Source organism: Neopelma chrysocephalum, unplaced genomic scaffold (assembly GCF_003984885.1).
Source record: "Neopelma chrysocephalum unplaced genomic scaffold, ASM398488v2 Primary Assembly neopelma1_65, whole genome shotgun sequence".
In the NCBI taxonomy this organism is placed as follows: domain Eukaryota; kingdom Metazoa; phylum Chordata; class Aves; order Passeriformes; family Pipridae; genus Neopelma; species Neopelma chrysocephalum.
In genome coordinates, this window is record NW_020897722.1 from 3,272,031 (window position 1) to 3,299,561 (window position 27,531).

The 27,531-nt window shown below is 53.4% G+C and overlaps 1 protein-coding gene across 2 annotated transcripts in view; it reads left to right on the plus strand.

The window, feature by feature from the left end:
* Positions 1-27,531, plus strand: part of MAP2K3 (mitogen-activated protein kinase kinase 3) — a 32,864-nt gene that overhangs the window by 676 nt on the left and 4,657 nt on the right. Inside the window, exons 1-10 of one of the 2 annotated variants that reach the window (XM_027683756.1) lie at positions 12,677-12,987; positions 17,590-17,622; positions 18,010-18,079; positions 19,893-19,941; positions 22,856-22,969; positions 23,428-23,547; positions 24,021-24,137; positions 24,281-24,332; positions 25,098-25,225; positions 25,860-25,937. In XM_027683756.1, the coding sequence (XP_027539557.1) occupies positions 12,972-12,987; positions 17,590-17,622; positions 18,010-18,079; positions 19,893-19,941; positions 22,856-22,969; positions 23,428-23,547; positions 24,021-24,137; positions 24,281-24,332; positions 25,098-25,225; positions 25,860-25,937 (777 nt within the window). In that variant the 5' untranslated portion in view covers positions 12,677-12,971. Of the gene's footprint in view, positions 1-12,676; positions 12,988-17,589; positions 17,623-18,009; positions 18,080-19,892; positions 19,942-22,855; positions 22,970-23,427; positions 23,548-24,020; positions 24,138-24,280; positions 24,333-25,097; positions 25,226-25,859; positions 25,938-27,531 lie in introns of those variants that run through there. The other variant, XM_027683755.1, reaches the window with a different exon arrangement.

A 27,531-nucleotide genomic window follows, 5' to 3' on the forward strand; every position in this document is an offset into this window, starting at 1 on the left:
TCGTGTCACCTCGTGTCACCTCGTGTCACCTCGTGTCACCTCGTGTCCGTGTTTGGGACCCGGTGCCGGCGTGTGCCGTGTTGGAGTTTCCCACCGTACCTGCCGTGAGCGTGACCGTGTGTCACGGGGGTTATTTATAGAACAAAGCCGTGATTCAGGTGACCTGTCCCCGTCCCAAGGTGAGTGCTGGCATCGCCCTGGGATGGATGGTGGCAGGGGAATGGCTTTGCCGGTGTCCTGGTGCTCTGGTTGCATCAACGCCGGGAGCGCAGACCGGACGGAGGAGGGAGCACACGGAGTGCGGCTGCTGCCTCTCTCTTATCACTGGAATGAAATTTGAGGGGTTTTCCCTGTTGCGGGAGTGATGCACTTGGAAGCTCGAAGTCAGGAGCCATGTGAGCAGATGAACGCACCGCGGCGTGACTTTTTTTCCCCCCCCACTGCTTTTAAACGCTCCATGTCTTATCCGGAGGGAATGTGGACCTGAGTTTCCTGTTTGCTGTGTAAGCAGGGGGTGAATCAGCAGCGATTTACGGAGCTGCTGACTCACAGGTAGGAGCACATGCCTCCAGCTGTCCCGCGTTGGAAGGGATCAACCGGGCTTCTTAAAGGGCTCTCCCTGGGACACCTGAGCCCAGACCTTTCCTTGGCTGCCTGTGCCTGACCGGCGGATGTGTGGATGGAGGGACGAGGTGAGCCTGGCCCAGGGACCACTCGTGCCCTGCGGGAGACGAGGCCCGAGCTGGGCCCAGAGGATTTTGGGGGAAGCAGTTTGGCTGACAGCAAAAGGTGATGCCTGTGGGAGCGCCTGGGACCGTGGCGCTTTCCTCAGAGGAGGTTTGGAACTGTTCTGTGTCCCCAGGTTTCTGGTTGCACGGGGCTGTTGGTTGTGATGAACTGGTTCATTCATTCATTTAATTCATCCCGCCGTCCTTTGCTGGAGGTGTCACACGTGTGCTGAGTGCGCCCGGGCTCTGCTGGCACCGGCAGCTCCGAGTCCCCGTCTGACCTGAGCTCTTTTGCCTCCATCAGGGCAGCAGCAGCACAGGGGTCCATCCTGAGTGTGTGTAACACACCTGCCTCTTCACAACCCTCCCCTCTCGTCCTGCTCAGCGTCCTCTGTGCCTCTCCTTGATTTGCACCTGCCTCAGCAGTGCCAATGCTCCGGGTTTTCCTGCGGCCACACAGGGATACTCGCAGGTCCGAGCGTGTCCCACCTGCTGCTGGGACTGTGGATGCTGCACTCGTGGCACCTTCTTCTCCCTCTCCTTTTTTAGCCTGAATTTAGGCTAAATTTCCCTAATTTTCTTTAGGGAATTTCAGGGAGCAGTCTCGGGTTTCCTTTCCTGGTTCTTCTCGGCCTCGTGTTGATCAGGGTTGTAAACGGAGGCCGTTGTGTTGAAGTTCTGGGTTGGCTCTTCCCATGACAGATGCCTTCCAAAACTCACCTACCGTCACTTTGGCTTAGTCACGGGGTTGTCTCCTGCCTCGGGAGTTCTTGGGAATGTGCGTGGCTGGCTGTGACACGCGCCATAGGAATGGTGCTGGGCCAGGAATGGTGCTGGGCCGGGGCTTTGCCTGCTCTGTGCTAAACATACCTGGTGAGATAAACACCTTCTGGGGTTTGTGCAGAGCTTTTGGCTTTCTTCCTCTTCCCATTGCTCCTATCTGCTTGATCCAAGTTATCTTGCAGGATCAGGTGTGTGGGAGAATATCGCTTGTGTTCCGTGTTATCTTGCACTGTCGAGGCTGATGTTTGCTAAAATATGCAAAATGTCTCAGGTCACCAAAACTCCCTCGAGCTGTGTCTGTTGGAATGGGTGTTACTGAGGGAAGGAACTGGGAGCAAGGCTCCTGAGCTGCCCCTGTGTCCTCCTTGCAGAGCTGTGCAAGGAACACAGCCTGTAACCACAGCTTGCAACACGGGCCTGGGCATGATTTTCCAGCAAGGTCTGCACCTTTTTCGGTGGGTGGATGCTGTGAAGGGAGGGTGTTGTATCCAAGAGGTTAAAGCAGGAAGAGATGAAGCCTCGGGGAATTTGCAGCCTTTGGGTGGGTGCAGAAACACGGCAGAGGGTGCAAAGTCTGAGATTCTGTGGATACAAATCCAGGCTGTTGCCTTTCCCCTGGGCCTTGAGCCATATCTCCTGCCTGCACGTGAAAGTCCGTGTGCCCTTCCCCGTGGCTGTTGGCTGGGACTTGAGTGGCTCCTGATGCTCAGGAAGCTGCTCCTGGAGGGACAGGCAGGAGCTGTCCCCCAAAATCGTGGAGTTTGCTGGAAAAAGCAGCTGTGGGGAGGGAGGACGAGTGTGTGGATGGGATCTGGAGGGTAAAGACCTGCTTGGCCTCACCTGGGCTCACCCACTACTGAAGCCAGAGTAATTCAAAAGCAAGATTGTCCTCTGGGAATAGAGGTGTTGCTGGGAAGAGAGATCAGGATCCAGCATGAGCCAGGCTGTGTTTCTGGGAAGGCAGCTCTCATTTGCCACTAAGGTTTGGAAAAATCATCAGTGGGAAATGCCAGGACCTGGAGATGAACTGGTGCTTGTTCTAGTGGCACATCTATTCCGGGTGGGTAAATAAGCGGTGGGGACGTGTCCCTGCCGTGCCCTGGCCGTGCCCTCTGTGGGAGCACACCACTGTTATGCAATTCAGTCTGTGAATCCTGTACTGTCTCGTGTGCCATTCCCACTTCTCCTGCTGCTATCCCAAAAAAAAAGGCAGTTCTGCCAAAAATACACGTGTGGGTCATGACCTGCAGAAGCAGGATTTTGGCTTTGGGCTCCTGTCGTGTCTGGGCAGAGTGGCCGCCAGCCTGGTGTCCCCAGGGTGTGTGTGTGGTTGGAGGGGCAGGAGCTCTGATCCCACAGAGCCAGGTTTTTATTTAATTCCAGTTGAAGCATCACAGAGCTCAAATCCAATTAATTCTAACGATCCTGGAGAGAACACAGCGCTTTGCTCCTGCCCTCCTCCTCCTCATGCTTTCTCCCGGCATAACGGTGGGCGCCTGGAAAATATCATGTTGGATGTGATAAATATTTAGCAGTGCCTCAGCAATCAGTTTCCCTCCCTGGAGGGATGCTTCTCTGTGTTTTTTTTTTCTTTCTTTTTTTTTTTTTCAGTGGATAAATGCTTCTCCCTGAAAGCTGCTGCTTTTATTTTCCAGCTCTGAGCTGCAGTCCAGGGCTGAGCTGGAGTTTGTTTGCAAAGGTGGTTGTTGCTGGAGGAACCTCACCTGTGCTTTGTAGAGGTTCCCTTTGGGTGCCTGGGAATGGGAGCAGCTTTCTGGTGATTTTTTTTTTTTTGTGACCCCAAATGCCACCTTTCCAGATGTGGGGCTCTGTGGGTTTTTGGACGGAAGATGGTTTTTGCTGGTGTTAATAAGGCACAGCCTGGGCTGGCTGTTTCCTGGGGAAAGAGCTGGGAGAGGAACTTGTGTTGGCTGGGGAGGTGATTTTGCTCTATCAACAAAAAGTTTGGGGTTTTACTGCCATGACTCAGGATGGCCTGTGGGTACATATGGAGCTGGATGTACCCACTGCCTCTTGCTGACAAACCTCTGTAGCACAGGTCAAGTGTTAGTCAGGGATTTTGAGTGGGGGAGAGGGCAGAGAAGATTTTTTTTTTTTATGGTGGAAACTGGAAGTTTTTGTTGTTTTTTTCCACCTGGGAGATATTCCATCTCCCCACAGCCCATTCTCTGCTTGGGTCAATGCTGCACTGGTGCTTTGGCAGCATTGTGAGTCCCAAGGAACACTGGAATTACTGGGCACAACTGCAGTGATTTCAGATGTCACAGTGGTGCCTTGTTTGCAGTGGGTCTGAGTCTGCTCTCTCTTCTGGAGCTGGGACAGGGCTCTCTGCCTACTCCTTTCTCTTGCAGCTTCTTCCCTCTCTGGAACAGAGTTGTTGTAGGTGCAGCATCTGGTGGGTTATAGTGTGGCTAAGGGGAAGGGCAGGGTTTGGGGGTCTCGTGATCCCAGCGGGTAGGGGAGGAAAGGAATCATTGCCTCGTGCTGTGGGAGATTCTGGACCTGCAGTAGGGTGAAGGTGGAGGGGAGGTGGACCCTTTCCAGCACCCACCAGGCTGCCGCAGTCTCCATCCTCCTGCCTCCCTGTGCTCAGGGAGGGGCACTGCTGAGTCAGTCTGTCCACAGTTCTAAGCCTTAATTTCATCACTTCAACTGAAATTATTTTTTTTAAATTTCCATTAAAAAAAATGTAACTTGAGTGTAAGAGGAGGCAGGATGAGGAGGAGACAGCACTTACCAGAAGTTGTTTGCAGAGCATTCACCCTTCCTCTCTGCACACCACCGCCAAAATAAAATCTGGTTTTGGAAAGGAAGAAACCTCCGGAGAGCTCAGTACAAGTAATTTCCCATCAGAGGCTGTTAACCTTAGCTGTGGTTTGGCACTGGCATCAGCTGAACTACTTGTATCTGCTGATGCTCTCTGGGGATGATGGTGGTGCTTGGACCCTCTTCTCCCTGGGATCTGTCTGTGGGACACGAGTGCCCCTTATCGTGTTTGTCTGTGCTGCCTCATCTCCTGCTGTGACAGTGCCTTTTAGGAAACTTGAAAGCTGCTTTTAATGATTGTGTTTCATTCAAAAAGGTCGTGGAGGTTTCCAGTAAGGAATGCATAAATCCCTGCAGCTGGGATGGGGTCCTGCTGGCATCTCTTGGGCGGTGCCAAGAGCCACATCCCCCGTCAGTGATGGGCGTGGATGGGACCAGTGGTACAGGGCAGAGGGACAGGAGGGGAAGAAGTTGTCCTGCAGGGCTTGGCAGGTGACAGTCATGTGTCTGACAGATCACAAACACGCAGGGCTGGTTACGTGGATGGGCTGGGGGTGGTTTAGGGGAGGATGACGAGGTTATCTAGGGAGTGTCAGCTTGTCTGGGCTTGCAGGCCAGTTAGATACTGCTCTGTGGTGTGTGTGTGTGTGTGTGTGTGTGTATAAACTCCCTCCTAGCTGGAATCTCAGGGGGATGGCTGACACAGCAGCCTGTGCTGCAGGGGTTTGGTGCCGTGGATGTCTTCACTGGTGTGTGTTACAGCAGCTTGGAGATGGCAGCATCCTGACCCAGCTTGCTGGAGGGCTTTTGGCACAGCTGGAGCAGATGTTCCCTCTTGCTGCACTCGAACCCTCCCTGCAGGAGGCTGTTTTCTACTTAAGGGAGTGAAGGGCAAATACACTGTGTGGTGGAGGCATTTTTTGCCATAGGATGGAGATCTTGGTTCACTTGGTGTGGAAGTGGGAAAGGTGAGGCTTGAGAGGGAGATGATGGAGCAGCAAAGCGTGCAGTCCCCGGGATGGCCCCTCTGAATCAGTCCTGCACGTTATGGGCATGGCTGCAGGGGTGTGTTGTTCTGAAGACATGAGGATGGCTTTGCAGTTCGTCACTAGAAATGACGTGGCTCTTTTGCTGAGAGCCAGATGTGCTCACTGTCAAGGCTTTTCAAGAAAGCTGCTCTGCATAGTTAAAAATCCCCCGCCGCTGCAGACCGCTTGGTTTCTCTCCTGACACGCTGCCAACTTGCATCTGAGCCAAAGATGAGGTGATCTCGTGCTGATACGTGGCTTTGGCTGCTCTTTGTCATCTTCCAAACACCTCTGAGAGGTGCTCAGGGGTAGGTGACAGGCCCAGCCTCACATGCCTGTTTGTATAACCCCATACCTGCACCCAGAGAATCCCTGCCAGCACAGGGCAGGGCAGTGTGAGACACCTCTGTGTGTGTGCACGTGGGCTCAGCTGACTTCTGAGGTTTCACTGGTCTCCCCACAACTAAAATCATCCACTCTCTGCCAAATCTGCACCGTTTCACCCACGGTGCTCCCAGCTGACAGCCATCCCCGTGGGCAGGAGCTTGGTGGTCAGAAAAACTGATGTAATGGTGCAGAAAGAGGATGAAGGTGCTGGTGGGTGGGAGGTGGGTGGTGATGCTGCTGGGGGACCAGCCTAGACCTGTACCAGCCTCTATGCTGTGCTCTATTTCTCTCTTTGGCATTTTTCCTTAAGTCTGGAAGCAGCTCCACACTGCTTTTAAAAAGAGGGATGTGGTGGGTGTTTTAGATCTTCTTCTACAGCTCCCAGTGTTTACTCTTTGTTAGCATCTGCAGCCCATTTCCTCCAGGTTTTCGGTTGATCCCTGTGATTGTTTGGCTGTGAGCATCGTCCTTGAGCATCAGTGGTGAGCACCAGAGGAAGGCTGGCACTGCCAGGGCTGGGATTGTCCTCAGAGCCCAGGATACCTGCAGGGCTGTGCTGTGGCTTTTCTGCCTGTTCTGCTCTGCAGAGGCTGCTTTCTTGCCCAAGAGCAGCTTTTGGCAGATATTAGTTACACCTGTCCCTGCATGGTTTCTTGAAGGGCGCCTGGATGGTGAGAGTGAAGAAATCACCAGGCAGAAATTGTGGGTGAATTTGCAATTTAAACTCTTACCAGCCTCGTGTGTGCTTTGCTAAGGTGCTAGAAAACCACTCAGCTTTTCCTCCAGCAGCTTCCCTGTGCGTGTGATTTCTTTGTGCACATTCCAGATAGCTGCAAGTGTTTACCCTCAATTCTGGACCCACAAAGAATCTCATGTTTGGTAACTGTGGGTTTCCCCGTGGGGCTTTACAGTCTCACCTCAGCGAGGGAAACCGTGTGTAACCGTCCCAGGGACGGGAGCCAGCCTGGGCTTCCCTTCATCTCAGACAGGTTTGATGTTTCACACGTCGCCTTCCAGCTCCTCTCCACATGTCACGCTGCTCCTTTCCCCAAAACACGGATGTGAGGCTCGCCCTTCCGGGATAGAGGGGGTTTTTAAGAATTGATTACTTCTCATTTAAATGGAAACAGTTCTTGGAAGCCCTGAGCGTGCCCCACAAGTGCTGCAGGCTGAACTGCTCTGAGTCACTGCCTGTGAGCTCCTGGGGCCAGGACAGGAGCCGGATGCATCGGGATCAGCCTGTCTGCAGACACCTCTGCCTTCCTGGGACAGAGTGGCAACTCTTTAATCTGGCTTTACTAGGAAAGGCCTGCAACACTCACTTCCCTGAACATCGGAAAAATGGCAGCGTGATGGGTGGATGTGAGAGAGCGACAAAAGGAGGGGAAAGAAGATAAATCCCACCCAAAGGCAGCAGCAGAGTGAGGCTCTGCCCTTCCTGCCGGGGCCACGTGGGGACCCCGGTGGCGAAACGCCACCGAGCTGTGGGCACGTTTCCTGTGGAGCCCCTGCTTTTTCCTGGCATGAATCAAAGCTGCCCTGTGGGTACTGGCCAAATTCACCATAAAATAGGTGTTTTCCCCACGCAGAGCTGGTACAGCCTCTGATAAAAGCCCGCGGATGTGAGGCAGGGCAGGGTGATGCTGGGCAGTGGGGCTGTCAGTGTGCCTGGTGGCCCAGCCTTTAACTAGGGGGGGGATTTTTTTTGAAGCTTTGCAGCAAGGAGTGTGAAGGAACAAAGGAGAAAAATGTTTGCAGATGATTTCTGCAAATTGTCGAGTTTAGCAAGTATGTGGTGCTTATCTACCTGTGTGTGTATCATTGTAGGAGATTATATATATATGTATGTGTGTGTGTGTGTATAAAATCTTCCTAAACCAGTGAGCAGCAGGAGCTGATCTTATGGGCCAGCTGGATGTGGGATTTGTTCTGGGAATGTGGATGTAGTCTGTCATCTGGGGCAGAGGAACAGCGATGGGAGAACAAGAGGTACCCAGTGCAGGAGGTAGGGATGGTGTGGTTGATGCCAGGGAAAGAGGCTGCAGGTCTGGCTGGCTGGGGCTGAGCTCTCCTGGGGGTTTTGGGAGCCAGCTCTCCCCTTTCTACATCAGCCCTTACTTGCAGCCCCCTTTGCAAGCAGGTCACAGGGACCAAAGGGCTCACCTGCCACCTCTCTTGACTTGGAGCATCATTAGTGGTTGATTGGTGCTTTTTGGCTGGGTGCTGAGGTTGGAGTGCAGTAACAGGCTTTACATGGAGATAAGGCTGAGCAGTGGCCTAAGGGGAATTGGACAAGTCTCAGTATTCCCTGGATGCTCTCAGCCTGGGGAGAGCCCTCTGCCTCATCCAAGCCTGGGGAAGCATCCTGGCTCCCCCTTCACCTTGTGATGGGGTGGCTTTTTCTCTCTGAGGTCTCCAAGTGGCTGTGTCTGCTTTGCCCCAGCCCTCTGGTAGGATGAGCCCTTTGCATTTTTGTCTTCAGCCTGGTTCCCTGGAGCAGAGAGGGACAGGGTGAGAGAGGCAGGGAAGAGGGATGGCATTGAAAATGCACCAAAAAGAACAAAAAATTGGTGTGGGACAGCAGGAGATGGAGGGAATTGTGCTCCAGCACAAACTTGCTGTTTTCCACAAGCCACCAGATCAGCACCCTGCTCCAAAGGAAATAACCAAAGGTTTTCCCTGCTCCTGCACCCCAGGGAGGTGATGCCAGGTCAGTGCTGGAGATCAGAGGTTTTCCTCTGAAGATGCACAGGTTTTGTCCACTCGGGCTGTGGTGGCATCCTGGGAGCAGGGAACTGCTCCAGGTCCCAGAGGGATAATGTCACTGTGAACCCTCTGAGCAGCTGCCTGCCCCATTCCCCAGCACAGATGCTGGTCTTGAGAATCCTGCCTGAAGCCTCTGGGCCAGGGAAGCACCTGGGTCAGTCTCTTGTTTCTGCCCCTCTCTGGACCAGGAAGCTGTGGACATCAAGGCTTTCCTTGGGTTTTTTTTTCCCCTTCCATAAATTCTGTTTTCAGAGCAAGTGCCTGCTCTGTCTTACATCATTTGCAGAGATGAAATCACTCTGTCCCTGCCCAGAGTAAATTGGAGGGAGGATGGTAGAAATCTATTTTTTTCTTTTTTTTTTTTTTTAAGAATTGCCTTAAAAGCAGAGAGGGGAATACTTTGCTTTCTTGACAAGTTTACAAGGTTTTGGGGACACCTGGAAGTACTTGAATTACACTGATTTGGATAGAAAAAGTGACTATTGACTCTGGAGTTGAGTTACTGCTGACAGTTACAAAGTCAAATGACTCTTTTTCCTTTCCCACTGTGCCTCCTGTCAAGCTGATCTATTCCAAGAGTGGTTTGAGTTTTCTTTCCCATCAGAAAACTGTCACCAGATGGTCACAGCAGTTACAAGCAGATTTTATTTTTTTTCATGGCTTTGCCTCTGGAGGGTGAGAAATGAAAGGGAGGAGTGATGCTCTGGGAAGGGCTGGGTACCTGCTGGCAGGGAGATTGGCACAGGTGTCAGTGTTCTGCCTCTTCCTTTTTCTCTTTCTTTTTTTTTTTATTTCTTCTTTATTAGTGTGCTCATTGCTTTTCTCTAAGCATTGTCTCCTTTGCCTTCTCCTCACAGTCCCAGCATCAGGGCTGGGATTCCTTCCAGACCTTTGTCTTGTGGTGACACGAGTGTCACTGGGTGCAGTCTGTGCTGGTCCCACGAGGTGGTTGGTGGCTGAGGGTTTCACACTGGCTGTGTGTGCCCCTGTGCTGCCCAGCTCCGTGACTCCCATCCCAAGCATTTTTCCCCACCACCCCCAGCCTACTCCCAGTGTATCCACGTTTCCACTGCGCTGCAGCTGAGCTTTGAGGGGGTGCAGCTGAGCTTTGAGGGGGTGCAGCCTCAGCTGTTGCTTTCTTTTTTTGGGGAAAATTCAGCTGGAGCAATGGATGCAAAGGAGGCAGTGTCCAGGCCTGTGGCTCTGCTCCCAGAGGATGCTGTGCCCACACTCTGTCTCGGTGCCCCTGTGACTGTCACCACCTTTGCACTGGGGTTTTGCACAAGCTCTGGTGTAAAGCACCACAACTCTCGTTGTGTATGTGACGAGTCCTGTAATGTCACCGTGTGAGTGTCAGCCAGATGGGGCTTTTCAGAAGGGAGTCTGACCTCTGGTCACGTGTGGTTTCTTGGGGTGGAATCCGTGTGCTCCATCACGGGGCTGGAGGAGAGCAGTCTGCCACGTGGGGACAAAACACAGGATCAAACGTTTTTTCCAGCCCTCGGGGTTGTGCAGGTAACCTAAAAATACAACTGGAATGTGGCTGGGCGGTGACATCCTCCCGGAGCTGCAGCTCAGGCCTCGTTATCTGTCCGGTGCACGGAGCCTGGGTGTGGCTGTGAGCCCCAGAGGTGGCTGTGCCAATGTTGGCTCTGGCTGTCGGTGGCTTTGCCTGTCCCCATATCCCTCACTGGGCACTGGGAGGTCCCACCCTTCTGCCTTGCATCAGTCTCACCCAGTCCTGGTGGCACTGTTGGTGTGACATCCTGCTCTGCTGGGGGGCACGAGTCCTGCGTGGTGCTGTGAGTGATTGTCCCCCAAACACCATCCGAGGGGGTGAGAGAGATAACCCTGTTCCCTTTCCGATTGGATTCACTTCAAAGGCTCTATTTTAAAACAGAGCTGCTGAGTTTCCAGGCTGAGTGTCCCGTGCACGGCTTGGGCACGTGGGGCTTTCCCATGGGATGTGTGCCTTGTATGTGGAAAGGCGAGTGCATCCTAAGCTTAGGGCAGTGGCGGCATTACAGGCTTGGTCAGGAGATCTGCTGCAGTTCCCAGTTGGATGGTGAGATGTGGTGGGCATCAGGCTGTGATGCCTGATGTGGTGCTGGGATGGTGCAGCCAGCTGGTGCATGGGCTCTTTTCTGATAAAGGGTGTGAGGTGTTCCATGAAAATCATCCCCTCTCCCTGGTTAGCCACCAGCTCTTCTTTCAGGACAGGTGAAGTCATCCATTTTGTGCTCAATCCCAAACACGCCTACGAAAAGCTCCTTTCCAACCCCAAATGGGACATTTCTCTTTTGCTGCTCATGGCAGAGCAGCTCATCCCCATCCCCAGTCCCTGGCTGTGGTGGTGACCTGGCCCTAACCAAAGTTGCCTCAGGAGAGGCTGCCTGTGTGCAGGGGAAGGGTGGGGAGAGGGGCCCGGTGCTGGCAGGGCACTGTTTGAGCTCATTGCTGTTTTTAAGGGTGTGCTCTTCCACTTATTCAAGCCAGCCCACTGGCAGGAGGCTGCTGGGAGGGATGGGAGCCATCCTTGTCCCTGGCTCTGCCGGGGTGTGCCAGACCCTGTGGCGAGTGCCTGACTTCTCCCCATGGCAGGACTTGCTCCCCCAGCTTCCCTCACCTGTCACAGGATGATATCCCAGCACTGAGGTGTGGGGAGGCTTCATTAATGCCAGTGAAACACCTGCTGCCTTTTGCTCCTCCGGGATTACCCGTGGCCTATAAAGGATTGGATAATTAATGGCAAAAGGTGCGTGTTTTTTAAGGCCAAGCAATTCCTACTGTGCTGGCAAACTTTTGAAAGAGCTGCCAGTGGTGAGACTTGAAAGGATGCTTGGGCTTGTTTTTGTTTCTTTTTTGTTGTTGTTGTTGTTTGTTTGTTTTTTAAGATGCTTTATAGATGTTGGAAAGCTCTGCTCTACACCACCTCTGGTCCTCGGGCACTGAAACCCAACAGGACTAATTCAAAGGAAATTGTCTTTCCCATCCCACCTGCTGGGTTAGGGACTTTCTGCTCCAAAGCAGCTCTGACTCTGTGGGTGTCTGTGAAGATCCCTGGAGTGTCTATGTCTGGGAAAGGGGGAATTAGCTGCTAAGAGGGTTTGTGATGGGAGGACAACATCGCTCTCCCCGGTAGTGCCAGGGATGGGTGCTGGTGGCTCTCAGTGCCATCTGCAGTAGCAGCTCCTGCGTCAGCATCCTTTATGTGCTGATGATCTGTGCCTGAAACTATACCCTGGGAGTGGAAATGAGCCTGAGAAAATACCTTCCGCAGTCCTTCTGGGGCTTACATAAACACTATTTAAAATTAGAGCCACTCATTATGTTGGTATGTGCATTTACCTTGACCTCTGACTTTTCAGCCTGCAAATGTGCATGGCCCAGCACAGCCTGGAGTTGGGAGAGAGCTCAGGAGCAAAGCACCAGCAGATTTTCTATAATTAGTGCAAGGTAAAGAAGCTGGTACAGTATCTTCCCCTCCAGGCTGTCAGGGAAATTGAAAACAAAACTGCAGCCTGTCAAAGCTGAGCCTGGCTTTGATCAAGAGCGACAACTCTGGCTTCTGCTGGGCTGGTTCTGAGGAAAAGGGGAAGAGAAGTGACACTTTGCCATGGCTTTTCTTGCATGTGTTTGCAGAGAAACGAATGCTTTTATTCCCCCACTCTCCCCTGCTATTTCCCACCCAAATCCACGCAGCGATTTATATTTTGCCACCAGAGATGCCATCTGGGTCGTCACCCTGGAATAGCTGCAAAGCTCTGTGCAGATATTGTCATGGAACAATATTTCTACTATTTGTTGTGGTAATAGTTGTTAGTGGCAGAGCAATTAGCGTGTCACCTGCAGCACAACGAAATGTGACCTCTTTCCATCCCGGCACCCCCTCTGGTGCCCAAGCCAGCAGAGTGTGGGCTCTCCTCTCCTCCGCTCTGCTGGCTGGTGCCAGGGCTGTCCCGGGGCGAGGGTCGCTCTGGTTGGATGCCTGGGCCTGCAGGCTGGGTTTGAGTGACTCAGTTTGTCGGAAGAAAACGTGTCCCACTGGGATGCACTGTGGCAATCCAGCGCTTCGGCGGCTCCCGGAGCTGGAGCTGGCTCCCCACCAGTTTCCTGTTGACGTCACCTGCTATATCGCTGCTGCAGTTTTTACAACTGTTGAGCTTTCAAGGGTAATCGGAGCCGAGTCCGGCCAACCTCGGCAGCTGCCGATGAGGGAACGCGGCTCTACCTTCCCTGGCTCCCCCCAGTTGCTTCCACTGCTGCTCCCAGCCTTGGGGACTGCCGGGAGCTGGGGACAGCGGGCAAGGGGAGCTGCGTGAAGCCAGCGAGCGCTTGGGGCCATGCATTCCCACTGAAAAGAATCATCAGTGCTTGCAAGAAGTGCAGTGTGCTGGATCCTGCGGGAATTTTTTCCCCTCCCTCCGCCAGTCCGCCCCCATCCCTCTCTTTTGCCAGGCGTGCCAGCGCTGCTCTTCATTTCTGGGAAACCATGGACAAGAAGCAAGGTAGATGTTGCAATTTCCAAAACACGTGGTGGGGGAGAGCAGAGGGCTGATTTTGGTACTAAAAGAGGCTGTGTAACTTTTTGGGGTCAATCCATGTGGTTTTGTTGCTTTCTCCTCGCTTGGGCGGGGGGCCGGTGTTTGCAGCTGGGGATCTATTTTTAAAGCACTGGAAACTTGCATGTTTTGTGTGGGATTAAAGCTCTGGTGTCTTAATTGTAGAAAAAAAGTATAAAATAAATAAAAATCTAGCATGTCTGAAGGAAAATATGCAGAGGGTGAAGCTGGCTCCTGGCTCCGGTTTGAGTTGCATTCCTGGGACGCAGGGTTTTCCAGAGGCTCTTGCATGCTTGTCCTGTACTAAAAAGCCTGTTGCATGGGAAAAGTGGGTGCCCGTGACCCCGGCAGTCAGGAGCTCTGATTCAGCCCAGGCTGACAGGTTGTTTTAAGGCTGCAAGGGGCTTTTTCTGCAGCGTGGTTTTTTCCTTCTCCTCGCCGGCAGTTTTTGCAGAAGTGAGGAGCGCGGGGCGGTGATGACCCGCCGGAGCCCCTCTGCAGCAGGACCTCGGCGGGCTGATGAGTGATGGCTTTCAGCAGGTTGAGAGCCCTTTTTCCACTTCCACAGGCAGCTTTTTCCACTCTCAACAGTGGAAAATAGCACAAAGTGTGCCTGTGAGGAGCTGGCTCTCATGACCAAGCACCCAAATTCCCCTCTCTGCTTTGCACGCTGCCTCAAATGTCTTTATTCTTTTTTTTTTTTCTTGATGCTTTTTGGTTTCAGCTCTTTTTTTGCTGCAGGGCTGGGATCCACCCTCCAGCCTTCTGCCTTATCCACGGCACTTGACCCTCCTCCTCGGATCGAGGAGAACCGGGATGCATCCAAAACATTTCCCCCAGCACTAACAAAGCGGTGCAGCTCTCGGAGCAGCCTCCGACTTCACCTGGGGCTGCAACCAGAGCCCCGGGCAGGCAGCAGAGAGGTTTAATTTCAAAGGTCGACTCAGGCAAATAGTTTTATTTGCAGTTCTTTAGATTGTCCTGCTCGTTTCTCTCCGCCCACGCCAGCAGAGTGGGAAGGATAAACCTCCCAGGGAGAGGTGCAACTTAATAGGGCTGAAGTTGGTGGTGGCAAAGATGAGGATTCCGGTGTAGAATTAAGCAGTTCCAGGAAGTGTCTGTGGCGGTTCTTGACTGGTGGAGGTTATAGCATGAGAAAAAAAATTGGTAGGCTTTTTTTTTTTTTCTCTTTAGGAGGAAATGGTTCCTTTCTTAGCATAAAGGATGCAGTTAGTGCCTGCAGCATCACGTGGGTTGCAATTTCGTCCGCACCAGGAACTTCTGTCAGCTAATTTTCCCCTGCCCTGAGTGCAGGGTGCTGTGCCGTGTGTGTCCACAGCCAGCAGCCTCTTCCACTGCCCAGAGCAGTGCCCTGCCATCCCATGGGCTCTGGGCTGGCAGCAGAGCCCTGGGGCTTGCAGGGATAACTGTGACATGTCCCCAAATCGCCTCCTCCTGCTGGAGGGATCTTCTGAGGGGAGCCGTGCTCTGTGCTTGCAGACACCCCTCTTGTAAGAACCTTGGGAAACTGGAGAGTTCCCAGGGTTTTCAGGTGTCCTAAGCAGTTGTGCACATTCTAGCAATTCCTCCTGCACTGACCCTGCTGGGATCCCAAATGTGGGAGAGACAGTGCTGGGGGGGCCTTGCCAGTGGGAAGGAGCTGACAGCAGCTGCCTGCGGGGGCTAAAAGCAAATGCTGCCCTGGGACTGAAAGGCTTGAATTGCAGGGTTGTGTCATGCCCATCCCGCTGCCTTTCTGCTTCTCCTTTTATTCCTTTTTATCCTTTTTTTTTGTTTGTTTTCCTCCCCTCCCTAGTCTTTCTCCACTCTTGTTCACCCAAACAGGGCATGGGCTTTCCCTGAGGGGGCTGTAGAGGCACTAGTGCTGCAAGCAGTGGGAGAAGCTTCAGCAAGAAGGAGTTCGGGCCAGGCTGCAGGGGCTGGAAATCTCGTGACAAATTTTGGGAGAGCCGTAACAGGCAAATCCAATCTCTGCCTCAGCTCCCTGGCTGCAGGGCAGCATCCAGGGTGACTTTATTCCTGCAGGCATGGGCTGAGCCGGGTTTTCCGCCAGCGTAGGTGGCCCTGGCAGAGCCTGGGAGTGGTGGTGGAATACCTCCAGTTTAATCAGTGCTTTTTCAGGCTGGAGCTAGGGAATACTTTTTGGGGCTAGGCTGGACGGGGTGGGAAGGGGGTGGTCACTGATGCCAGTGGTACAGTACTGGGAAGGCAAGGATAGTAGTTTGGGGGCACAGGGAAATGGGCTGATGTGCAGGGCCCCTGTTGGAGGAGAGTTCATGGCAATGCACAGAGGCATTGAATGGCTCTCCTGTACAGAGCAGGGGGTTTGGGGTAGGGATTCTCCATGCCCCTCTAACCCATGCTGCAAATCCTCCTGCCTGCGAGCTTGGGCTCCACCAGACAGTGCACCCCCATGATTCCCGATCCCAAACCGGGTGCTCCCATCTCCCTCTGGCCTCGCTCTTGCAGACGGGGCTGAGGAAGGGCTGACGCCTGCGGGACAGGACTCCTGGCTCCAGGAGCCCCTGGACCCTGGTCCTGCCCCGTGAGTCACCCGCGGCCGCGATGCCAGGGGAGCCGGCGGCACAGAAGGCGCTTTGTGCAGGGTTACTATGGCAATTGGGGAGAGGGAGAGCAAACAGATGGAGCAAAATCCCAGCCAGGAGGGGGGGTATTTCGGGGCTTCGTGTGGAGGTCTGGCTGGTAACTGCTGGGGGGCTGCGTGTGAAGCAGGAACCAGCCTGAGTTTTGGAGCAGGTCATGGGGGAGGAGCGCTCAGTGCGAGGCTCCCGCTCAGCACCGAGCTAAATGCATCCCTTGGAATGGAACGTGTGCTCATGGTGAGCTCCCCAACTTGCCTGGGTGCAGAAGGAGTCTGGGGACCCCAGTTTTTAGGGTCTGTGCGTGGCCTCCCACGGTGAGTAGCGAGAGGCTGGCTGTGGGAAGGGGAGGCATTTCTGAACCCACACCTTTCCTTTGGCTCTGTTTTGCGTTTGCTCCCATCGTTGCTCAGCTGGGTGTTTTGCAAAGTGCCATCAGTGGGTGTGTGGGGCTGTTCATAGTGCCCCTTCCAGCCCTGCCGGGTGGGGAATGGGCAGGGGACACTTTGCAGGCTCACAAATCAGAAGCTGTGATTGCCGTGGCATGGTTGGGTTTCCAGAGGTGGTTTCCATCCAAGAGGGGTCGGTTTGGGGTGGAGTGACTTGCCAGCTGCTTTCATGGAGCTGGAAGTTCACATCACTCACAGGAATTGTGCTGGTCCCAGGCCTTACGGGCCGACTCTGACTAAGGAAGGAGAAATGGCAGATAAAATGTGGGTGTAGACTGATCCATGCTGATTCCCTCAGCAGGGAGGGATGCTGCTGGTCCTGCAGTTGGGACCTTTGCAGTATGTTGCAGACCAGCTCTAACCTGCAGACTCAGTGAGGTTTGCATCTGGGGAAGGACAGGACTGGAAAAGTGAGCTCCAAGGCACCTGTTTTATCTTGGAGATGGCAGGGGACAGGGATGGGGGTTGTCAGTGCTGGGAACATGTTGGACATGTGTTGTCCTCCTGTCTTGCTGCAGCTGCAGGAGCTCTCACGTGGTGCTGTGTCTCCTGCTGAAATTCCAGCTCCTTGCCTCTCCCCTCCTTTGCCTGGCAGCCTTTGGAGTGCTGGACTTTGTCCACATGCCTGCTCCAGGGAGCCAGGCAGGTAGGAGCTGCCTTGAAGGGCTATCCAAGGCCACTCTGAGCCTTCTGCTCCCATCCTAGTACCTGGAGCACACCTTGATATTCCTGCTTTTTAATGCTCTGTGCAGCCACAAGCACCTTCAGCTGCAAAGTACAGCTACCCTTGTCTTGCCTGGGGGGATCAGGACCTCAATGCTCTCGGCTGCAGCACTTCAGCCCCTTGGGGTCTGGTTATTTTCCCAATATTTGCAGGGGTAGAATGCAAGAATGCAAGTGTCTGGCCTGCCCTGGCCTTGCCTGAGCCCTGTTTCCCTCAGCATCAGTGGATGTTATCCCAGCACTGTTTGGAGCTGGGAGGAGTGATAAGAGAGAATCCTCTTGCCAGTCACTCCTGGTGCCTTGTCTGGAGGGTCTCGGCCTGTGCAAGCCTGGGTTTGTGGTGGGTCCACTACTGGCTGACAGTCAGTTCCTGTCTGCTTTTAGCCTGTTTTCCCTTGGTTGTGTTTGGGGTGTCCCCACTCCTTCTGGGACTAACACCTTGGTTTTGCTGGAGGTCTGGTGGTCATTGCCTTCCATGCCTGATCCAACCCCAGTTCTTCCCAGGAGGGCCTGGCTGGGGGTTGGGGGACAAGGAACCTCTGGACAGGGAGCATTTTCGGGAACCTTGAGCATCCCTAATGGCATGGGGACCTCTTGTGGCTGGAGAAACAGGGATGGGGCCAGGTTTGGCTGGGCTCCCAAAGCCCAGCTACCTCCCTCTCCTGGGGCCCTGCATGGGCCATGAGGGATATGCGGCTGCTGCCTGGCTGGGCTGGAGTGTGAAGGCTGAACTGTGTCTCCTTTCTCTCTTTCAGGTTCCAAAGGATCCTTGGAGCCACACAAACCAGGTAAGTGCCTGGCAGAAATCACAGCTTTAACCCCAAAAAAGGTTTAAGTCTCCAAAGAGAGGGGACTGTTAATGGCCATGAAGGGTGAAGAGTGCTTTTGGGATACAGTGCTTGGCTGCAAGACCTGGAAAATGGTCTCTGTCAGTGCACCCCTGGATATTTCTGCAGGCAAATCCTTGACAGCAACGTTGAGACCCACTTGTGCTTCTGGCTCTTGCCTGAAATTTTGGGCAAAGGGTCATGAGCACTGTGGTCTTCTTGTCACTTTGCTCACTGTGGTGAGGGGGTCCAAACCCTGCATTCCCTGCCTGGTGGCTGTAGGGAACAGGATGCTTGAAGGAAAAAAAGTGAAGATCCAGTTGCTCATTTGTGTATCTTCTCTTCCAGTGAAAAGCAGGAAGAAACCAGATCTGAGGATAACATGTGTCCCCATCAAACAACCCGTTGCCAACACAACGTAAGTATCTCTGCTGCTTAAAGATGTTCTCCAGAGCTGGATTTGGCACTTTCTCGAGAGGAATGACCTGTGAAGACTTCACAAAACCAGCACAGTTATTCTTTTCTCTTAAGCTCTGGCTCGTGAGTGATGAGAAGGAATTGCACACCTATGCACATGTGTGTGCAGGCACATGCACAGCGTGGGTCTCTCTGGGAGGTGCCTGTTTTGATTTGAAATGGTTGAAAGGCAAAGGCTTGGAGACGGCAGGGAAGCTCTCCTTAATCTTTCTGCCATGGCTGTGCCAATGCCAAAGGGCAAAGGTGTGGTGGAGAGAGCGAATCTGCCCAAAGGAAGAAGAGGGGAAGGTTTTTAGTGCAGGGGAAGAGAAGAGGTGGTGACACCTGGACCATGGCAGGTGGTGTAGGGGGCGAGTAGGGGGGCGAGGATTGGGGAATGCTTTGCATGGTGCATCGGGGTTAGTTTGGGTTGTTTGCAGCTCCTTGCCCTGGAGTGAGGAGGACACAGACATCTTACACTGTTGTGCTGCTTGGTGCTGGTGCCCAGCAGTATCTCAGGGCGCTGGAATTCCTCCCTGCCCTGTTTGCTTCGTGCTGCTGATGCTCGTTGTGCCGTGGGGGAGAGCCCGGGGTAGCAGCGCTTGGTTTGACAAAGAGCAGATGGCTAAAATTCCTCCTCCATGGTGCTCTTCCAAAACACTTCAGGCTGTGTCTCCACTGCTGAGCCTTGTTTGCTCCTGTTCTAGAGAACTCTCCCAGCTCCAGGAGAGCAGTGAAATCCCCGAAAGGGAAATATCACTACTGAAAACCCCAGGTAGAGAGGGCAGATCAGCTGGAGGGGGAGGCAGGGGAACTCCCCCATTAATTAAAGCTGTGCAGCCTCGCATGCAACAGCCACCTCCTTCCCCCACGGGCACATCTGTCTCTGCTCCTGCCAGTGTTTGAATTTCCCCTGGAGAAGGCCTCACATTGGAGTCTGCAAGGCGTTTGCATGCCCAGGGGCTGGTGCAAGCTGTCCACAACTCCTTTTCTCTGTGCTTTCCAAGCTGCAGTGCAAATATTTGCGCAGTGCAAGGCTTTTGCTTCGAGCCTGAAGTACTTCCTTGAAGCTGAAGGTTGCTGCGTGCTCTGATGGGAATTGAGAGTTGGGCAATCTCTGCTCTTAGAAGGTCCCAGGGGATGGGGACAGCAGAGAAGTGAGGCAAGAGGGACAGAACTCTTAGGATGGCTCTAAAAGTACCGTGCTGCCCGCAATGGGAAATGGGCAGCAATGAGGAAAAAAGCCATAAAGGGCAACTTTCGCCTGCCTGGTGTTGTGCAAAGTGTGACACCAAAGTGCTGCCTGCTCTGCCTGCCTGGAACAGGCAGCGAGTGCACACAAATGACTCACGGGTGAGGAATTACCTGTTGCTCCCTCGGTGTGCGTTTCGGGCTACGTGGCTGCCCTGTTACAACACCTGCCTGTCAAAACATGACAGCTGAGCTGCTCTGCCACAGAAACGGTCTCGGTTCCTCAGGCTTGTCTCCTGAGCAGGGATGGGTTTGTAGCCTGTTGCTTTGATATGCCTGTCTCACCTGGCTGACTCCCTGGGGTTCTTGCTGCCTGCGTGCAGTGAGTGCCTCGTGGGTGTGAGCTGAGGTGTTACTGGCACGATTAAAGCCTTTGTGAGCGTTTGGAGGGGGCTGGTTTGAACCCACGACAAGGCACGGTGGAAAGCAGCAGCTGAAAGTGCTCGAAGGAATGTGAAACCTGGCTCTGGCCAGGAGGGTTAGTGAAGCTGGGTTCTCTCCTGACTCTCTCTCTTTTCTTGCAGGCCCCCGAGGAACTTGGACTCCAGGGCGTTCATTACCATCGGAGATAAAGTACGTGTCAGTGGGGTTTTCTTTTTTCCTTGCTTCCAGTGTTGTTTGCCCTGTGCATGGAAGGCTCTGTGGATCATGCCTGACACCCTGTCAGGTCAGGTCTTGAGATTCCAGAGCACCCTGTGAGGTGGATGGTGCAGCTTCTGGTGCAGCTTTGCAGGGATGAGACATCCCACAGCAGGACCTGTTCTCTGTGGAGTAATGGGGTGTCTGTGTGTATTTAGAGCAGTGACTGCTGGGAGCTGAATGGGTCACCCTGCCTGCAGGATGGCTCGTCCCTGAGCCCCTGCACTTGCTGTCTGGCCTCTCTTGCCTGTGGGCAGTGCCATCAAAGGCCAGGTGGGCAGTTTTTCCATAGTGGGAGATCACAGCGGTCCCTTGACAGTCCCACCACCCACTGAATGGGTGGAGAGAAGTTGTGCGTGCCTCATCCCTGGAAGTGTCCAAGGCCAGGATGGATGGGGCTTGGAGCAATGTGGTCTAGTGGAAGGTGTCCCTGCCCTTGGCAGAGGGGTTGGAACTGGATGACTTTTAAGGTCCCTTCCAATCTAAACCATTCTGTGATGACCCAGCCCATCTGCCCTAAATCAGGGTGGCCTCAGACTGCCCCAAACAAAGTTCCTGTGTCCCACATACCCCCAGGTCTGTGTTACTGCCTGAGGCCCAGGAGAAGCTGGGCACAAAGCTTCTCTCCATCTCTCCAAAGCCTTTCCTAGTGACCTAATGAAAAACACTGCTAGAAATAGCCACTGTCTCTCTTATTTCGTTCTCTTGTTATGGGCTCTCCTGGGGCTGCAGAAGCTGTTTGCAAGTGAGCTAAAAATACTCTGCATGGGATCAGCCCTATATCCAGTCCCTTCCAGGCTGAGAGGTGGCTTGGCTGGTGGGATCTGGGTCCCTTGGCCTCAGTGCAAGGTTTTAGGGTTAGGGGAGAGGAGGGGAAGCTTTGGCTGGGTCCAGGGAACGATTCTGCTGCCCATGCTGTTTCCTGGCCATTGTGTCATGCGTATTAATGGCTTGGGGAGAGATGCTTTCTGTGACAGCCTGGGCATGTTGTGTGCAAGGGGACAGTGCTGCAGCTTAGGGAAAACTCTCTGGAGTCACTTCGTTGCCTACTCCAATGTTTGCAGGAAGGGTCTGGTCCAGATGTTTTCGAGTGACATGATGGAGAAGAGGACCTGGGCAGAAGGGCAGCTTTAGGCCATGGGGGTGGATGATGACCTCGGGTCCATCGGATCTGTGCAGGCCATGCCGTGCATCCCATTGTCCTGGGAGAGAAGCGCTGGCTCCTTTGTTGCAATCCATCACCCCTTGTTGCTGGGCAGGGCAATGCTGGTTCCTGGAGTGTGCTGGGAACCGCCAACTTCTGGGGAAGCCTTAGGGCAAATGCCAGGAAAAGCACAACACAATAACCTGGAACAACTGCAGAACACGTGTCCAGAAAAGCACCACCAGCCCCTTCCTGGAGGCCCCCGCAGGCACTGCGATCCTGCCCTGCTCCTCTGCCAGCTGCCCGGGGCGGGAGGTCGGACATGTCCCCCTTAACCCTGCTCTCCTCGTTTCAGGATCCACTGTCCTGCCCAGGAAAGGGCCGGCACCTTCCTGTGCTGGGCAGTGCATAGCTCAGTGCTGAGCTCAGGCACAACCCTCCCTTGCTCCTGCCTCGCCAGCCACATCTGGCTCGATCAGCAGAGCCGGGACTGGCGGGAAGGTCCCTTGGAGCTGGTGGCTGCTGGCCGTGCTGTGGCCAGTGCCGAGGGGAGTTTGCTGGCCAGGAGCCCGGCAGCCACATGTCCCAGCTTGGCTCCTCAGCACCAGAGGCTGTTTCCTCTCTCCCTGCTCTGGGCGTAGCTCGCAGGCACGGCATCCGGCGCTGTGCCGTGCTTGTTTCCCACCCTTGCTGCCTTTGTGGCTACTGGGGCAATTTGGCATCCTGGTATTATTTTTGTTCCCTGAGACCGGAGGAAAGCTGGAGGCTGGATAAAGCCTGGCTAAAAGGAGGCCTGTGACTTATGAGGAGCGATGAACGCAGCGTCCAAAAATAGCCCGTGTCTCACTCAGTTCGTGCCCTGCCCAGCAGAGCCAGCAATTACAGGGGAACGTGTCTTTAGGGAAACTTGTTTGTGGGTTGTGCAGGAGCTTGCTGGCACCCTGATGTGTTGGGCACTCACTGGGCTGAGCACTGGCTGTGGGTTTTTTCCAGTTTTAAGCAAGACTTACTGTAGTTGTGCTTGCCTGAGCTCCATTGTTGGTGCTAACTCATGTTTTACTTTGCTGACTGCTTTCTGGTGGTGGAAGAAAGTATCAAAAGCAGGTAAAACCCGTTGAAACCCCCCAATCATGAGTTTAGTCACTGTGTGCAGCATTCCATCTGACAGAGGCTTTGCCCAGGTGTTGTTAGACGTATAGGTGTATTTGTGACCAATGATTTTTGGGATATGTGGACAGGTGAGGGATCCCCAGCTGCACACAGGGATTTGGAGCTGTGGTGGAGACTCCTGACTGCTGCCCATGTTGGCTCAGGAGCTGTTAAAATCCTGCAAATAGTTCAGCAACCGCAGAAATACCCTCGTGTGGGTAATCCCGAGCAGGCAGGGAGGCACCAAAGGTTGGTGCCCTTTCCAGTGGCAGCGTGCCCTGGCTTAAGGGATGAAAGTTCCTGATCTCCAGCTGCAGAGGGGGAATTAAATGAGCCCTGGTGAGTATGGGGGTGAGAGGGTTTGGGCTCTGATTCAACAGAGCCAAAAATACACCCGTGTATATGCCTCTGGTATATACAGGAGCAGGTGGAGTCCCGTAGGTACCGTTGTTTGGAAATGCTCTGTATGAGTGAGCTGAAAGTATGGGATCTCTGCTGATGTCCTTGTTAAGTGTGCTCGTACCTGATTTTATTTTTTTTTCTCTCTCTCTAAAGAACTTTGAGGTGGAGGCTGATGACCTGGTGGCAATTTCAGAGCTGGGCCGTGGTGCGTATGGCGTGGTGGAGAAAGTGCGGCACGCGCAGAGCGGCACCATCATGGCTGTGAAGGTGAGGACAGCTGCCTTCTGAGGGGATGGAGATCAGAGAAACTGCTGAGCTTCACTGGTTCTGGCAAAATGGGGACAGGCTTACCGGGGTTTGGCAGCCTCTGTTATTCCTGGTGTGGTTTGGCTGGTGACAGGTCTGTGCTGATACCAGCTGTAGGGCACTGTGGGGTTGATATCAGGCTTTGAAATCCAGGCTTGGTGCCTGCAGTGCAAGGTTTGGATGTCAGAGTGCCTGTCCTGGCTGCTGGCCTGGTCCTGCATCCGCTGCAGAGCTTGCCAAGGGTTTGGCATTCATTAAGGTTCTGTCTGGCAGAGGGAATCTGGACATGTCCTGGGTGCTACTGGCTGCAAAATAAGCATCAAACGCTTGCCCTGAACTGCAGATCCTGTGAGTCAGACTGAGGGATGATGGTGTTATCACACCTAGACCAAACCCTTGTTTTCTCATATTTGTCTCAGAGGATTCGAGCCACTGTGAACACTCAGGAGCAGAAGAGGTTATTGATGGACTTGGACATCTCCATGAGGACAGTTGACTGTTTCTACACGGTCACCTTCTATGGGGCCCTCTTCCGTGAGGTACTGAGCTGGTGGATGCCTGGGGGGCACCTGGGGCCTGTGTGATTGTGCTGAAGACATCAGACTGTGCCAAAACACCTCTGTGCTCTTCAGCCCAGCTGGGCTGTTTGAGGCGCTGCCGTGGCTCAAAGTCAAAGGATTCCCTTCTTCGGGCAGCATTGACCCGAGCTCATTCCTCACTTCCATGGCAGATACCTGAGCATGTTGTCCATGGCCTGGACTGACTTTGGGGCAGACCCTCAAAGGGAGGCCACCACAGGTAGCTTTGGTGGCACCTGGACATCTGTCCCCGTTGCTGTCCAGTGCAGAGCCCGTGTGCTGATGGTGTGGCCAACAGCAGCTGCACAACAGGGACCTTGGCTTGCCCTGTGTGGAAAGGGCAGTGTCCATTTGTCCATTCGTCCCCACCACTCTCTTCAGCTCCCACAGACTTCCAGGGACTTCCCTCTCAGCTGCTTTCTCTCCATCTGCAGGGCGATGTGTGGATCTGCATGGAACTCATGGACACCTCCCTAGATAAATTTTACAAGAAAGTACTGGAGAAGAAGAAAACCATCCCTGAAGACATTTTGGGGAAAATGGCTGTGTCTGTGAGTGCATCGTGTGTTCTTATGTGGATTTGTGCATCCCTTGAGCCAGTTGCAGGGCTCTGTCGAGGCCTGTGGTGTGTTTGCAGTGGGAAGCTGGTGCTGTGTGTGACTAATGAATGCCTTTTCGCTCTGTTTGTCCCCAGATTGTACGAGCTCTGGAGCACCTGCACAGTAAACTCTCTGTAATCCATAGAGGTAAGTGCTGGATGGGGTTAGTAGGATGTGGCTGGAGATCTAACCTTGAAATGAGCTATGGGAAGATTACTTTCCAGGAGATAGGTGGTGTGTCCATCTGGGATGCCTAAAATGGGGTCTGCTGGTACTTATTAGGACCGTGGTGGATAGATCTAGATGCCCAAGACTTGTTCCTGAGATGCATCCCTCATGCCTCTGCTTGCAGGATGTCATTCTCTTCCTCCTTTCCAGATGAAATTTTATGGGCATCTCTCTCTCTGGGAGTGCCGAGGTGCCTTGGAGGCACAAAATCCCCACATCCTCCTGGCTGGGTAGTTATAGCAAGGTGAGGGCTGAAAGAGACCTTCTAAAGTCACAGATGGGAATTGTAACACCCAGGTTGTGCTGTTCATCCTGGTATATAGACCCTTGTGTAGCTGTGAACAGATCATGATGTGCGTGGGACAAACTGTCCTGAGAATTTGGTAGAATGAGGCTTTTCAGGCTGTGCTGGGCACATAAATCATTCCTAAGGAGCTGGGGATTAACTCCTCCATGTTGTATTTCAATCATTTTAGAGAAGAGGCTTATTCTTCCTGGAGGATGAGGTTATAGTTTACCTGTGAACAACTTTTATTAAATAAAACCAGTGGAGTTTTGCCTCGCTTCTCTTGTGTTAGAGCTGCTCTGACTCCCCTCCTAGGTCAGCAGGGAGTTGTCCATCTTGTCTCAAACTCCTCAATACCCCTGCAAAGACCCAATTTGCCCTCTTGCGTTTTCTCTTAGACGTGAAGCCTTCCAACGTGCTGATCAACAAGGAGGGACACGTGAAAATGTGCGACTTTGGGATCAGTGGCTACTTGGTGGACTCTGTTGCGAAGACCATGGATGCTGGGTGCAAACCTTACATGGCTGTAAGTGCAATCCTGTGCAGCCTTCAGCCTTGACTTGAAGAGGCTGCTGCCTAGAAATCAGTCTTGGTTCACCTCCATCCTGAGATGAAAAGCACTTGAGAGTGCTCTGCTCTCCCTGACTCAGCAGAGCCCTCCAAGGATGGGATTACCCTCCCTGTAAGCCCTGCTCTGTGTGTTAATCCCTCAGTGGGCTCTTCCTCTGCCACCTTCCATTTGCAGAAGGATAAAAGACTGGCTGGTGGTGGTTGTGGTGGTTAAAAGGGCTGCTCCTTGTTGGATAGAAAATGCTGAGGTTTTCCTTGGCAGGATTGTTTCATTCCATCCTCAAGTCAGTATGAATTTCCCTTTGCCATTTGTGGCATCCATGTGGGTAGTGTGTGCTCCTGGGGCAGGATTGTGCTGCAGGGGTAGCACAAGTCTCACTCTCCTGAGAAGAGGGAGAGTCGATGTGAGTTGTGTGGAGCAAGACATGTCTTTCATCAGTGCCACATTTAACCTCAGACCCTGCCTCCATGGGGACGTGAGCCAGGGAAATCCACCCAACCTGTGTTTTGGAGCCAGAGATTTGCTCTGCGGGGTTTGCACTTGGGGAAAATGAGATGGAGTTGTAACATCTTCCATTTTGCTCTTACAGCCAGAAAGAATAAACCCAGAGCTCAACCAGAAGGGCTACAACGTGAAGTCAGATGTCTGGAGCCTTGGGATCACAATGGTAACATCAAGGGCTGGGACCTGCCCCTGCAGCCCTGGGGTTGGGATGGGGCTTGGGCTGGTGGGGCTGTACCCCTGCTGTGAGCAGTGGCAGCTGGGTGGGGGCACACCAAACAGGGCTAAATCTGAGTGTGATAGCTCAGGGCTCGAGATTAAACACTCAGAGCACTGGGTGGGGTGCTGCCCTGTGCACACAGGGTACCTCACCCCAGGGCAGGTAGCTCAGAGCTGGGGTGTGCTGCCAATGTTGCCGCCACTGCTGCGGCTCTTTCCCGGTCAACTGGCAAAGTTGGCAAAATTATCCATCTTCTGTCCTGCTCTCCCTTCTTGCTCTTTCCTGATGGATTCTGGGGTGTTCCCTTGTACCCCTCTGCCTGGTTCCACAGTTACTTGTGTACAGTGCCAGCTCTGAAAAGCTCCACTTAGCTCCGAGCTGTGTGGGTGTGGGGTCAGGCTCCCAGGGGACAATATATGGACGACCGTGGGCTTAGTTGAGCATCCAAAAGTCTGCCTTTTAAGGGCTTTGCAGTTCCCTGTGTGCTGGCTGGAGAGGTGGTCAGTTGGGCAGGATTTGCTGTAGCTGGGCACAGCCTTCCTGCTTCACCTCTCTCCCACATCACCAGAGCCTTGCAGGGGGATTGGGACGAGCTCTGCTGCAGTGAGAGCTGCTGTGTGTGGGGTTTGCAGCAAATCCTGCCTGTGGGGTAGCTCAGAACAGCCAAGAGGAAGGGGAAATACTTTCAGTTCCAAAATTGCAGCTGCTCAGGATGGTTTATCCACCTCCTGCAAGAAATGGATCTTGCAGAAGGCAGCTGAGATCCTCTGGCGCCAGAGGACAAAGGAAATCCCAGCTGTTGGCTCGAAGGGATGCTGCCCGAGGAACAGGGCTCTTGCTTTCCAGGAGACCGTCTCTCTCTCTGTGGGTAGATTATTTTCAGGAATTTTTCCTGTGCCCTCTTATCCAGGGCCTTTTGGGTGCTGCATCCCTGTGCTGCAGAGATCTCTTGGCAAATATTCCCTCTTCCCCAGCCAGTCTTGTCCACAGTGCCAAAGCCAAGCCCCTCTCCTTGGTGTCCCCTTGCCAGTGCAGAGCTGGGCTGGAAATATAATCAGCTGCAGGAAGCTGTGGGATGGGAGACTGTTAACGATGGAATATCCAAACCTTTCCAAAGCTGGAAGGGAGAGGGGACCTTGCTGAAAGCCAGCCAGGCTGCAGCTGATTCCCTCTCATGTCTTCCTTCTGGGTTGGCTTTCTGGAGGTTTGTTTTTTTTTTAATATTGTTTCTGAAGGAGTTGGATTGATTTCAGACTGGACAGTTTTTGGGCCATTGAGTTGCAGGGCTAGTCCAGGCCTTCATTGGAATGGTGGCTTCATTCAGTTTTCCAGCAGCAGGAGCTGAGCTCCCCTGACCTGAGCCAGAGGCAGGTGAGGGCATCAGGCTCTGTCCTGCTCTGTCCTTTCAGGTTTGTTATTTCTCCCGTCCTGTCTCACCCTACCAGGCAGGTCTGGAGGTTCTGTTTCCCATTTTGAGATGGGAACTGATCCTTGGCATGAAGAGAACTGCCCGAGAGATGTGATGGGCTATTTCCTGCTT